Source organism: Dipodomys merriami, unplaced genomic scaffold (assembly GCF_024711535.1).
Source record: "Dipodomys merriami isolate MVZ:Mamm:240054 unplaced genomic scaffold, mDipMer1.0.p SCAF_437, whole genome shotgun sequence".
Lineage (NCBI taxonomy): Eukaryota > Metazoa > Chordata > Mammalia > Rodentia > Heteromyidae > Dipodomys > Dipodomys merriami.
Genome location: NW_027205999.1, coordinates 187,440 through 201,345, shown reverse-complemented (window position 1 = coordinate 201,345; position 13,906 = coordinate 187,440). Strand labels below are relative to the sequence as shown.

The 13,906-nt window shown below is 39.7% G+C and overlaps 1 protein-coding gene across 12 annotated transcripts in view; it reads right to left on the bottom strand.

Annotated features, from left to right (window-relative positions):
• Positions 1-13,906, bottom strand: part of LOC138807848 (protein FAM114A2-like) — a 147,705-nt gene that overhangs the window by 76,372 nt on the left and 57,427 nt on the right. For 5 of the 12 annotated variants that reach the window (XR_011366294.1, XR_011366293.1, XM_069993638.1 and 2 more), the window contains exons 4-7: positions 13,472-13,667; positions 11,834-11,926; positions 2,668-2,822; positions 751-872 (exon numbers count right to left, since the gene is read on the bottom strand). Coding sequence is in view for 6 of the 12 variants with exons in the window: in XM_069993638.1 (XP_069849739.1) it covers positions 774-872; positions 2,668-2,822; positions 11,834-11,906 (327 nt within the window). In the remaining 6 variants the exon portion in view is untranslated. Of the gene's footprint in view, positions 1-750; positions 873-2,667; positions 2,823-2,924; positions 2,969-3,337; positions 3,473-11,833; positions 11,927-13,471; positions 13,668-13,906 lie in introns of all 12 variants that reach the window. The other 7 variants (XR_011366292.1, XR_011366290.1, XR_011366291.1 and 4 more) reach the window with 2 other exon arrangements.

Sequence of the window (13,906 nt, the reverse complement as noted above, 5' to 3'; positions counted from 1 at the left end):
TTTAAATTGTGGAGGCAGGGAGGGGGAAGATTGTCACTCATGTTTTAGGTACTACCACCTTTTCTGCCTCAATTCAAGATGGGATTAAGGATCCCACAAGTCACGAGGCACAGATGAAGTATCCAGAGATATAAAGAAACATTAGCCAAACTGAGGACAAACTCTGAAAAGAGCAATCTTTAACTGTAATCACTGGCAGGGGGGTATGAACAATATCAGTATGAGGGATGCTAAGAGGAGTCTGACAGGGAAAAAAAAAAGAAGACATAAGCAAGAGGCTGACGTGTCTGAACACCTAGATGGGGGAAAGTTGCAAAAAGAATTCTACATGAAAATTCTCACTGCAAAAAAGAGAGAGATGCAGGGTGCCAGTGGCTATCCTCGTCAGACTGCTACTCAGGCAACTGAGATCTCGGGATCACAGTTGGAAGCCAGCCTAGAAAGAAAACTCCATGAGACTCCTATCTCTAATCACAAAAAATACACTGGAAGTAGAGGTGTGGCTCAAGTCCTTAAAGGTCTAACTTTAAGCAAAGAAGGTCAGGGACAGCAAGCAGACCTTGAGTTCAAGCCCCAGGACCAGCACAGGCGTTGTGCGTGCACACACACAAACACACAAATTACTCTAGTAATAATAAATAATCTAGTAATAATATTAATAATAATAATAAATACCCTAGTAATAATAAATACTCTAGTAATAATAAATACATTGCATCTTCCCACTCTGATTCTGAATTTTCATATTACCTTTCTTCTCTTCTTCCTCTTCCTCATAAAATTCTGCTAGGGAAAATGCTTCTGAGTTGTTCTAATTCAAATATTAGAGCCTCTAATTCTTCTCCACTCAGAGAATTAAGGAAAGATTTCACCTGAATGAAAATAATAAAATATTGTGTAAATATTAATGAAAAAAATCTCATAAGGAGAAAAGACTGAAGAGCTCATGCCAGCACAGGTGTGTGTGTGTGTGTGTGTGTGTGTGTGTGTGTGTGTGTGTGTGTGTGTGTGTGTGTGTGTGTGTGTGTGTGTGTGTGTGTGTGTGTGTGTGTGTGTGTGTGTGTGTGTGTGTGTGTGTGTGTGTGTGTGTGTGTGTGTGTGTGTGTGTGTGTGTGTGTGTGTGTGTGTGTGTGTGTGTGTGTGTGTGTGTGTGTGTGTGTGTGTGTGTGTGTGTGTGTGTGTGTGTGTCTTGGTCCTAGGGCTTGAACTCAAGGCCTGGGGGCGTAGCTTTTGTGCTCAAGTCTAGCACTCCATTATTTGAACCACAGCACAACTTCCAGCTTTTTGGTGGTTAATTGGAGATAAAAGTCTCAAAGACACTCTTATCTGAGCTGGCTTCCCACCATAATCATCAGATTTCATTCTCCTAAATAGCTAGGATTGCAGTACCCAGTTCTTTTTTTTTTTTTTTTTGCAGATCCTGGAGCTTGACCCAGGAGCTATCCCTGAGGCTCTTTGTTCTGAAGGATAGCGATATACACTTGGAGCTACAGCACTACTTCCAGCTTTCTGAGTTGTTTATCAAAAATAACCTGTCTGGTCTGGCTTTCAATTAACCTCAGATCTCAGCCTCCTGAGCTAGGATTAGAGCCAGAACTAATTTTTTTAATAACCGTAACACTAAAGGGTAGATATTATAGGAAAATAGACAGAATTTGTATTTCCAAAATTAATATAGGCCAAAAGATAAATGAAAATTATCAGTGCTTAAGCATGACTTCGAAGCCCAGGCAGGAAAAGCCATGAAACTCTTATCTCCAATAAACCACCAGAATAAATACTGAAAGTGTTGCTGTGGCTCAAGCGGTAAGTGCCTGCCTTGGGCTGAAGAGCTGAGGCACAGCACCCAGGGCCAGAGTATAAGCCCCAAGACCAACGAAGAAGAAGAAGAAGAAGAAGAAGAAGAAGAAGAAGAAGAAGAAGAAGAAGAAGAAGAAGAAGAAGAGGGAGAAGAAGGAGAAGAAGGAGAAGAAGGAGAAGAAGGAGAAGAAGGAGAAGGAGAAGAAGAAGAAGAAAAAGAAGAAGAAGGAGAAGGAGAAGGAGAAGAAGGAGAAGAGGAAGAAGAAGGAGAAGGAGGAGAAGGAGGAGAAGGAGGAGGAGGAGGAGGAGGAGGAGGAGGAGGAGGAGGAGGAGGAGGAGGAGGAGGAGGAGGAGGAGGAGGAGGAGGAGGAGGAGGAGGAAGACAAGAAAGATTGGCTTAGATTATCAGAGGAGATGAACTAACAGGAAATTATATACAAATTAGCAGCTATAACAGGCTTTTTGACACCTAAAAACCCATGACACTGGAGAAAAAACAGAAAATGAAAGACTAAAGTGAAAGAAAAGGATATCTTATATTAAGACCTCTGTTCTATTTCTTTTTGCTTATGTGGTGCTGAGGAATCGAACCCAGGGCCTCAGGCATGCAAGGCAAGCGCTCTACCACTGAGCCACCTTCCCAGCCCTGTTCTTTTTCTATAATTTTAAGAGAAATAACATTTGACTTATTCACTATTTCTAACAATTAAACAGTAGGGGATATTTTTCTTCTATTATAATATTTCCAGCAACGCACATCTCCTTCAGAGACACATTTCGTTTTCCAAATATACAAAGTGAAAAGAAACCATGCAATGTTTTTTCTTTGAAGACTCTTTTCAGCTGGGAGTTTGGGATTGGAATTACCTTTATTTCACTTTCTTGGGAAAGCATCGCCAGAACTTCTAGATGTTCTTGAAGTTCATCAAAGGGTAGCTCACAATGAGTTTTCTTGTCTGTTTCCATGGCTACCTCATTGGAGGTCTTAGCTATTCTTTTTCCTTGGCCTCTTACTCTAAAACCTAAAAAGAGATGGAAGCATAGATGCAGCAAATAATAAGAGCTCAAGGGAAAGTTTTTAAGAGTGGAAAGAAGCAAAGCTAAGTTCCAGTATAAAGTACTACCCTTCATTCCTGGACAGCAAGTCAAATTCACTAAGGATCAGGAGCTGCAAAAAATAAAAAAGAAGCTAAACAAAATTTGATGTTAGACAGCAGCACCTAAGGAGCCACATGCATTTCCAAAAGTGGTTTCAACAATAACCTAATAAGTAATCTTGATAGCGCTCAGGATTTTGTACTGCACTGACAGAGGCAACTGCAGAAAGAAAAGAGCTGGCTGTTTGTCTAAGCATTAGACAAACCCATAAAAAAAATCCAGCCCATAAAAAATGCCTTAATTTTATAATGCATTGCTAATTCTTTACAAGAAAACACACTAACAAAGTCCCAAGGTAACAAAGGGAAAAATTCAAATTAAAAAAAAAAAACACACAAACAACAGAAAACAGCAATCAAACCAGTAAAGGTAACAGTACCTGAGACAGTGCAGAATTCCGGTTCATCAAACCCTTAGTCATTTTAAATACAGGATCCCGTTCTGCTATTACATCCATTGTCTTCTTCCCAATGAATTCTAAGGCATCTAAACTCCCACTAATAATGTCCTTTCCCTAGATAGCAACATAAATGTCATTACTACTATACTGGGAAAATACATTTGCATATATTGTGGGGGGTTTGTAGCAGTCCAGGGACTTAAAACTCAGGGCCTAGGTGATGTCTATGAGCTTTTTTCCTCAAGGATAGTACTCTACCACTTGGGGAACAGCTCCACTTCCTACTTTGTTTGCTGGTTCATTAGAGAGAAGAGTCTTGCAGATGTTCCTGCCTGGGCTGTCTTTGAACCACAACCCCAGGTCTCAACTTCCTGAAGAGTTAGGTTTACAAGCATGAACCACCAGTGCCCAACCATTTATATGTTTCAATTCTTTAAGAGTGACTTACAATACTAAGTACTGGGAAGAATGTGGAACAGCAAGGGAAATAAATACACACCGCATGTGGAACCATAGTAGGTTCTCCTCTTTGGAAAACTGCTGGCCAGTATCTACTATGCTACATATGTGTAGTGGTTCATCAGAAGACAGCTTAATTATACAGTGCTTGCCTAGCATGCATGAATCCCTGAGAACAATTCCTCAGTACAACAGGAAATAGCACTGTGACTCAAGTGGTAGAGTGATAGCCTTGAGCAAAAGAAGCTCAGGGACAGTGCCTGGGCCCTGAGTTCAAGCCCCAGTATTGGCCAAAAAAAAGACATAAACAAAAATATTCAGAGCAGCCGTATTTGTGATAGCTACAACACGGAAACTATTTCAATGCTTAACAACTGTGGGATAAATAAAATATGACATAGTGACAAAATGGAATACCACATCCAAAATACAACATGGTCAAATAATACAAAAATGTTGTGGAAGAAGCTAGATACAAAATGTACTATAAGTATGTAAAGTATAAAAGCAAACAAAATTAATCTAAGATAAAAGTCAGGACTATAGTTATCTTCCTAGAAGGGGCATACTGTCTCTTAAAGATTCTGAACAATGCCGGGCGCTGGTGGCTCACGCCTGTAATCCTAGCTAATCAGGAGGCCGAGATCTGAGGATAGCGGTTCAAAGCCAGGCCGGGCAAGAAAGACCGTGAGATCCTATCTCCAATAAACCACCAGAAAACCGGAAGTGGCGCTGTAGCTCAAGTGGTAGAGCGCTTGCCTTGAGCTGAAGAGCTGAGGGACAAAGCCCAGGCCTAGAGTTCAAGCCCCACAACCGACAAAAAAAAAAAAAAAAAAAGATTCTGAACAAGTTCACATTATGAAAATTCACTGTTTTAATTTTCAGTATGAAAATTAAGAAAAAATATAAAGCATAAAGCTAAAGTATAACCAAATATTGTAGTGTAGTGCATGCCTATAATGCCAATACTCTAGAGACTAAGGTATGAGTATTGTGAGTCTGAGGCGAGCCTAAGCTACATTCATATCCAGTCAAGGATGCTTGGGCTACAGAGTGAAAAGAATAAAAAGAGAATCCAAAGACACAGTGTATGCCTATAATCACAGCTGCTTACAAAGTAGACGCAGAATTGTAGTCCAAAGCCAGCACAAGCAAAACCTATGATCAGAACCAAAAACAAACTAGCTATTTCTGCTTTCTAGTTGCCATCGTATGATTGATTCTGCTTTGCCATGCCCTCCCTGCCATTTTGAACTGACATCACTGAGAATATAGAGCAAAATAATGACTACTCCCTGTAGATAGATAGATAGATAGATAAATAGATAGATAGATAGATAGATAGATAGATAGATAGATAGATAGATAGATAGATAGATAGACAGACAGATAGATAGACAGATAGATAGACAGGTAAATAGGTAGATAGATAGAGGCATGCAGAAGAAAGGACTAAGGATGTGGCTCAAGTGGTACTTCATATTGCCAAAAGAAAGAAAGAAAGGTTCCAATAGCCAGGCAATGGTGGTCTGCTGACTCGTGCCTGCAATCTTAGCTTCTCAGCTAACTCTGAAGACTGAGAGCTGAAGATCATATTCGAAGCCACCCAGACAGGAAAGTCCATGAGATTCTTATTTTCAAATGACTTCTCAAAAAATTTAGGAAATAGTGCTGTGGCTCAAGTGGTAGAGTGCTAGCCTTAAGTACAGAATGGGTCAGGGACAACACTCAAATCTTGAGTTCAAGCCCCAGGACTGGCAAAAGAAAAAAAAATATTGATCTGCACATAGTAAACATTTTTCTAAACAAGGGGAAACTATAGTCAGAGACAGATCAATGGTTGGCAAATGCTGTGAACAGACAGAAAGGTGTGGCTACAAACTGGCATGAAGGAACTCCCTCAGATAATGAAAATATTCTTATATCTCAGTGAGCCATACAAATACAGAAAATATTCTGTATCTGTGCATCACAATATACTGTGATTATACAGTATTAACATAACCATTATTTCTCAACACAAAGGCATATTGCAGAAAAAAAGTTTTACTGTATGAAAATTATAGCTCAACTTTGTCCTAAAAGACTATGCTGATTCTTAGTATGGGAATCAATATACATTACAAAGATGAGTATGTTTCAAGAATAATTAGTTCTGTTTACCTTTAAAAATCTTATACTAGATCAACTAGTACACCAAGTAATTTAACTATATTATATCAAACACTCTATTATGGAGAGAACTTTTGCTTTCAAGTTCTACACTTGCCTTCCTATACAGCAACTAGAAAACCAGACAAAATAGAAGAAAGAACTATTTTTAGATACTACACAAAAGACAAAAAAAAAAAAAAACACTTTGGTCCAGGAGAAAAGAGAAACAAAGTCAACGCCACAGCTGGGCTTTCTGCCTAGAGAAAAGTTCCAAACCCCAACACACAGAGGAGAACCTACAGACAACAGAACACTCACAGGCAATGTAAGTCAGGGATAAAGTCTGGCATCAAGGAAGGCTGAAGCAGCTACTACTTTAAAGTCAAAAAACTTCAGAGGATGCAGCTATATAAGTAAAATGTTCCAAGAATCTACAGATGTGTTGATTTGTATGTATCTGAGTAATACACTGTTCAAACACTAGGTAACATCACACAGTTGGGAGAAGAACTAGCATAAGTAGTAAGCAACACAATCCCCATAGCTCAAGCTATGCTGAAACATCTGGTTTTTTAAACAACCAAAGTGAACAGATTTCACTGAAAACCTGAGGAATAAGAGTGAATTCAGAGGAATCAGGGCGCAGCAGTAAAGATAAACTAGTCCTTAAGATTGAAGGCTAAAAGACATACAATGGAAGAAACAAAGCTTCTTCAACCACTGGTGTTGGGAAAAGTGGGCAGCCACATGCAGAAGACTAAAAGTGGACCCCAGCCTACCACCATGCACCAACATCAACTCAAAATGGATTAAAGATCTTAACATTAAACCTGAATCTCTGAAACTACTGCAGGACAGAGTAGGAGAGACACTTGAACTTATAGGCACAAGAAGAAACTTCCTGAACAGAGTCCCAGAGTCACAAAAAATTGGGAGAGTGACTCGACAAATGGAACTACCTTAAAATAAAAAGCTTCTGCACAGCTAAAGCTATCGCAACCAAGCTAAAAAGACAACCAACTAATTTGGAAAAATATTTACCAGCAATATATCAAACAAGGGGTTAATATCCAGTATATACAGGGAACTCAAGAAACTAATCCCAGGGGAAGGGGAAAAACAAGTCGTTTAAATGAGGATACAGGAGGACCCGTCGCAACAATGAGAAGTACAAATTGTTATGTCAAAAAAGAACTTTACAACTTTGGGGGGGGCGGGGAGGATTAGGTGAGGGGGCCAGGGGGGAGGATGGGAAGGGATGGGTAGGGGAAACAAAGGAGGAGGCTACAATGCTTGATAAGAAATGTACTCATTATCTTGCCCATGTAATTGTAACCCATCTGTACAGTATTTTCACAATAAAAAATAAATTAAAAAAAAAAGAAACTAATCCCTCCCAAACCTAACAAACCAATTACTAAATGGGCAAGGGAATTAAAGAGAGACTTCTCAGATGAAGAGATAAAAATGGCAAAGAAACACATGAGGGAATGTTCACCATCCCTGGTGGTGAAGGAAATGCAAATAAAGACAACCATGAGATACCACCTTACCCCAGTCAGAATGTCCCATATCCACAAATCAGCCAATGACAAATGCTGGAGGGGACGTGGAGAAAGAGGAACCTTATTACACTGCTGGTGGGAATGTACACTTATACAACCACTTTGGAAAGCAGTCTGGAGGGTCCTCAGAAAGCTAAAGATTGACCTCCCTTAAGACCCAGTCATACCACTTCTAGGCATCTATCCTGAACAACAGGAACCAGTATACAAGGACACATGCACCTCCAGTTTATTGCAGCACTGTTCACAATAGCTAGGATATGGAAACAAACCAGATGCCCCACCACAGATGAATGGATCCAAAAATTGTGGTATCTATACACAATGGCATATTATGTAGCCATTAGAAATGACAAAATAATGGAGCTAGAAGAAATCATGTTGAGCGAGGTAAGCCAAAAGCAAAGAGACAAATGGTGTATGGTCTCCCTGATAAGTGGATGTTAAATCCAAAATGTTAGGTGATACAACAAAATTAACAAGACTTAAGAAACAAAGAACTTCCACTCATCTGGGCAAACCACTACTAAATAACTCCATGCTGCTGATCACATGTATGGTATATATGTGTACACCAGAGGAGAACCAGGAAGATGACACAGAACTAGAGGGAATCAGGGGAAAACATACAACAGCGGGACCCATCAGCTGCACAGGACATTGACCAAAATGAACTAAGCAACTTAATGACAGCTATGTGAGGGAGGGAACAAATGGGAAAGAGGGAACAGCTGACACTATGCAAAACAAAAGAAATGTACATACCACCCAATGCGGAAGAAATAACTGTATCACAAAGCTCATAGAACTCATAAATGTTATACCGTAATAGACGATTTGTTCCAGGAAAGTTAGAGTGTGTTTGTGACTTTAACAGCATCACTATCCCACAATACTCTGAAATTGGGGAAATTATGTAATCAATCACAATAAAAAAATAAAAATTAAAAAAAAAGATTGAAGGCCACACTAGACTCCCTCTAAACAAGCCTAACAGAGAAGGAAATGTTGACACTGTCCAAAAAGAAATGTACTCACACCTGTAATCCTAGCTACTCAGGAAGCTGAGATCTGAGGATTGTGCTTCAATGCCAGTCTGTGAGACTCTTATCTCCAATAAACCATCAGAAAACTAGAAGTGGCATTGTGGCTCAAGTAGTAGAGCATTAACTAGCCTTGAGCTCTAGAGGTGAGAGGCAGCGCCCAGGCCCAGAGTTCATGTCCATGACTGATAAAAAAGAAATGAACTCTTTACCCAACTTATATAACTGTAACCAGTATCTTTTAGTAACAGTTAAAAAGTTTTTAAGTATGAATCTGAATTGGGAAAGCAGGACAGGGTCACTGGTGACTCATGCCTATGGTCCTAGCTACTCTGGGCTGAGATCTAAAGATCACAATGGAAAGCCACCAGGGCAGAAGAGTCTGTGAGACTTTCATCTCCGTTTATTTATCCCGCAAAAACCAGAGGCAGGGTTCAAGTGCCAGCTGTGGAGGAGGGAGACAAGGTAGACTGTGAAGACGGAATTCAAGCTTTAGTGCCAGAACATACACATTAAAAAAGAAAGAGGCCGGGCACTGGTAGCTGACAACCATAATCCTAGCTACTCAGCCTTGAGCAAAAAGGTCAGGAACAGCACCCAGGCCCTGACTTCAAGCTCCAGGAACATCACACACACACACACACACACACACACACACACACACACACACACACACGCACACACACACACACACACAGACACACAGACACACAGACACACACACACACACAGACACACAGACACACACACACACACACACACACACACACACACACAGCAGAAGACAACATCCTTAAAGGAACATGACAAAATTGCAAAAAAGATACCAAGTGATTTCATTGGTATGTTTTATCTCAAACTTCTAAAAAAAACCCATCTCCGGTATACTTTCCTTCACAGTGAAATTAATGCTTAGAAATTTTAGATGGGAAAGACGTTAGGATGAAAAAGCCACCCATTCTATTCTGGTACACTTAATATTCAACTAAAATCTAAGTCCATAAAACTTCCACTGAGTAGTGGGAGTTCTCTACTCATGAGACACAAGTAAACACAACCTAAATTCTGTTCTCCATGCTAGTCTTCAAAGGTATAAAAAAAGGTGTATTCTCCCTATCTCCTTTCCTTAGATTTTCATATTCATGATCCATTAACTCTCTAACTTTTTAAGACATTAATACTAGCCACTCTTCCCAGGGTTCTCCATGATTTTTATTCCCCTTCTAAAACATGGCTCTGAATGACAAATATCCTTCAAGTCTTATGAAATCACTGCTGTTTACTATCCAAACATACTTCTAACTCCTGTTTTCCTTGCCCACTAAAAGCAATTCCTGATAAAAATTTCTGAAAATGCCAACACTTTAATCTTCCAACATCTCAAAGCATCAGAGTTAGACATTAAACCATTCTAGCTGCTGGGAGCATGAGGAGAAATGAAACTTCCTGTCTCTGTAACTCCTGAATTTGAGCTTATCTGTTTGAGAATACCATACCTGCACTCACAGCATGATCTGACAACAATTACAAAATCATAAAGAACCCAACAAATAAAAGTGAAGATACCAGGCCCCTACATTCGCCAAAATAACATGCAATACTCTATTTGTAGAGTTCTTCAGGGAGAAAAATAAATTCATTTTTAAACACATAGTGTGTTAGTCACAGACAAAGTAGCCTCACTTATGCAAGCATCATTAAGAACAGTGCCTCATATATGGAGTAATTTGCCATGTCCCATGAAGTTATCTCTCCATTCTACTGACCCATGCACTATGGACCCGAAAGTAGGTCAATCCAATTCTCTCTTAGGTATTCACAAGTAGTGATAGTGGAACCTATTAGTATCTGATAGGTGTGTATGCCAAGACGCAATATAACTCTGAAGATGGAGAAAGACAGGTAGAATAAATCTCCTTCCAGAGAAAAATGATAGAGATGAGCACAGAGTATTAAATGAGAAACAATAAGGGCTATGAGAGATGAAGAAAACAAACTGGTCTTCAAAATTTTTCCATATGGATTAGAAGTGCAGGTTTCCTTTTGATAAATACAAACTTTCAAGACTAAACCTTGGCACAGGCCAAATTTTTCTTAAAAGAGACCCAGAAACACAACAAATCAAAGAAAGATTGGACAAATGGGATTGCATGAAATTGCAGAGCTTCTTGCATGGCAAAGGACATAGTTAGCAAGATCAATAGAAAGCCCATGGATGGGGAGAAGTACTTCACTAGCCATACAACAGACAAGGGTCTCATATCTAAAATATACCTGGAACTCAAAAAATCAAATCCTCCAAAAACAAATCCTCAAAGAAACAACTACCCAATAAATAAGTGGGTTAAAGACTTAAAGAGAAACTTCTCTGAAGAGGAAATAAGAATGGCCAATAGACACATCAAGAAATGCTCAACCACCCTAGCCATAAAAAAATGGCAAATCAAAACAACATTGAGATACCACCTCACCCCAGTTAGAATGGCTAGAATCAAGAACTCTAATAACAACAGATGCTCGAGGGGATATGTACAGAACCCTACTGCATTGTTAGTGGGAGTGTAAACTTGTTCAACCACTTTGGAAAGTAGTATAGAGGTTCCTCAAAAGACTACATAGAGCTCCCCTATTACCCAGCAATCCTATTTTTGGACATATACCCAAATGATCACAAACAAGACCATCCTAAAGCTATCAGCACAACTATGTTTACTGCAGCATTATTTACCATAGCTAAGATATGGAACCAACTCAGATGCCCCTCAGTAGATCAAGAAAATGCCAAAAAGAAAATAGAAAAAAGGCTAGAATGTACCTCAGCTCAATGGCAAAACCTTGTCTAGCTAGTGCAACAACCTGGGTTCAATGCCCAGTTATCAAAAAACAAAAGGCAGAAAAACAATCAAACAAACAAAGAACAAAAGGCAAAAAAATAGCCTTAAATGAACAAAAATACTTTTTGGTCCTGACAGATTTAAATTCACCTAGCCCTGGTTGCCAAACAAAGTGCTAAGCAATTCTTATATTCAACATATATGACAATGTAATTTTAATACGTAGAAGTCCTTGAAATTACTTCAGAGGCAGAGTAGAGGGATATCAGCAGTTCCAAGACACAGATCTCTAACTGGCAGCTGGATTCACAAGACAACACACCACACCTGTAGAATGTCCCCATGTCCTTAGTATCAAAATTGCACAAGCTAGCTACTGAATCCAAAGTATCCTAGGACTTAATGTTTCCATATATAGACCTCCAGCATGTTTGACTTCGGCTGAAATCTCACTGGGACTAGGGATCCCAAGGGAAGTCTCTGCCTTTTCCATGATATTTGAAGTATCTTGTCCTAGAGAAAAATCAAAATGTGTTGCTCTTCATTAAACAAACTAAACAAACTAAATTTCAAAAATGTAATATCAAAGTCCATGTGTCTAAAATCATGATAGCTATAAGACAGTTTATTTTTAACAATTAGGGTTATTAATCCTTGGAAATATCTCCTTAGTATAACATTTTTTATACAAAAACTCTGATACAACATCACTAAAGAACAGACACTTATAGCAATTCCTAGACTTCATTCTAATACGAAAATGCTAACAATTCTACATGCGATGTCTATCATCTATCTTATGATCACTTGTCTTCAAACAATAAATCCCTTGAACAAATGTAGAAGGAGATTTATTAACAAAGTCCCTTGTAACAATGTAAACAAACACAGACAGTCATGAAATGACTGATGATCTTACACACAGTTGCTAATGTAGCTGAGCCTGAGGAGAGCGAGGACTTGATCCAGGTGCCCCAATATCCCCATCTGGCCTGGGATATATCTTTGGAAAGTTTCCTACTGTCCCAGTAAATGAGCGGGGGAGGGAAGACACAAGAAAGTATGAAAGGGCTGGGAAGGTGGCTCAGTGGTAGAGCGCTTGCCTTGCATGCCTGAGGCCCTGGGTTCGATTCCTCAGCACCACATAAGCAAAAAGGAAAAAACCGGAAGTGGCGCTGTGGCTCAAGTGGTAGACCGCTAGCCTTGAGCTGAAGAGCTGAGGGACAGCGCCCAGGCCCAAGAGTTCAGGCCCCACGACCGGACCCCCAAAAAAAAAAAAAAAAAAAAAAGAAATAAAGTATGAAAAATTAGAGAGCAATAGTATAATATACGTAAGTTATCTAATTATTAGCCAAAGTATGGGGAACCAAATAATATTTGCTTAATGCACTGCTTGACTGACAGACACTTGCATGTTTTCATCATGTAGGCACCATGCAGCAAAGGTAATTACTGCTGATGGCATTTATAGAACTGAAAAACTATTATTTATGGTTGTAAAAATAAGTAAAGAAGTTCAATCCTAAATTAGCATTGAGCTCGAGTCTCTTAACCCCAACTTCTTTTTCCTTGTACCAGGGCCTCACACGTTTGGTTTGCTTGCTCGTGACTGGCACTCTACCAATTGAGCCATACCTCTAGTGTAGCATTTTGCTGAAATTTGGAAATTGAATCTGCATTTCATCTGGACCTAAGCATCCTCAGGAGCTAGGATTACTGGTGTGAGCCAGGGGTACCAGGTTAACCCCAATATTTTTAAATCCCAATATTTTATAGAGATTCTAGCTGGGCACCAGAGGCTCACACCTGTTTTCCTAGCTACTCAGGAGGCTGAGTATCTGAGATCTGAAGATCACAGTTCAAAGCCAGCCCAGGCAGGAAAGTTCATGAGACTCTTATCTCCAATAAACCATTAGAAAACCGGAAGTGGTGCTGTGGTTCAAGTGGTAGAGTGCTCACCTTAAGTTGAAGAGCACAGGGACAGCGCCCAAGCCCAGAGCTCAAAGCCCCATGACCCACAAAAAAATAGAGATTCTAGTCAGTGGCTGTCTGTAATACCTGAAAAGGGAGAACTTCTGCAGTCTCAGGGTTCCTGGAAGACCCAACATCTGGTCTTTTCAACTGGGCACTACAGCTTCCATTAACTTTCTTGATTGGCATGTTGGTCAACAGATTCATTAGTCTTCACAGACTCAGAATTCTCCACTGACTCCCAGTTTCCATCTTCATTTATCACTGGAGTCTCAAGGATCATCTTTATCAGAAAGCCCAAGGGAAAAAAGTGATTGAGGTCAGCTTTTTTAGTATACATTATTTGTCTAAATCTTTTGACACTTTCACAGAGTCACAGGCAGGAACATTAGTAAATTAATACAGACAAGATCCCACAGATCTTCCCCCACGTTCTCCTAATAACAGCTTCCATAACTGAAGCATAATTCATTGTGGCAGAATCCACCAATCTTCAGATTTCAACAGATTTCAACTGAAACT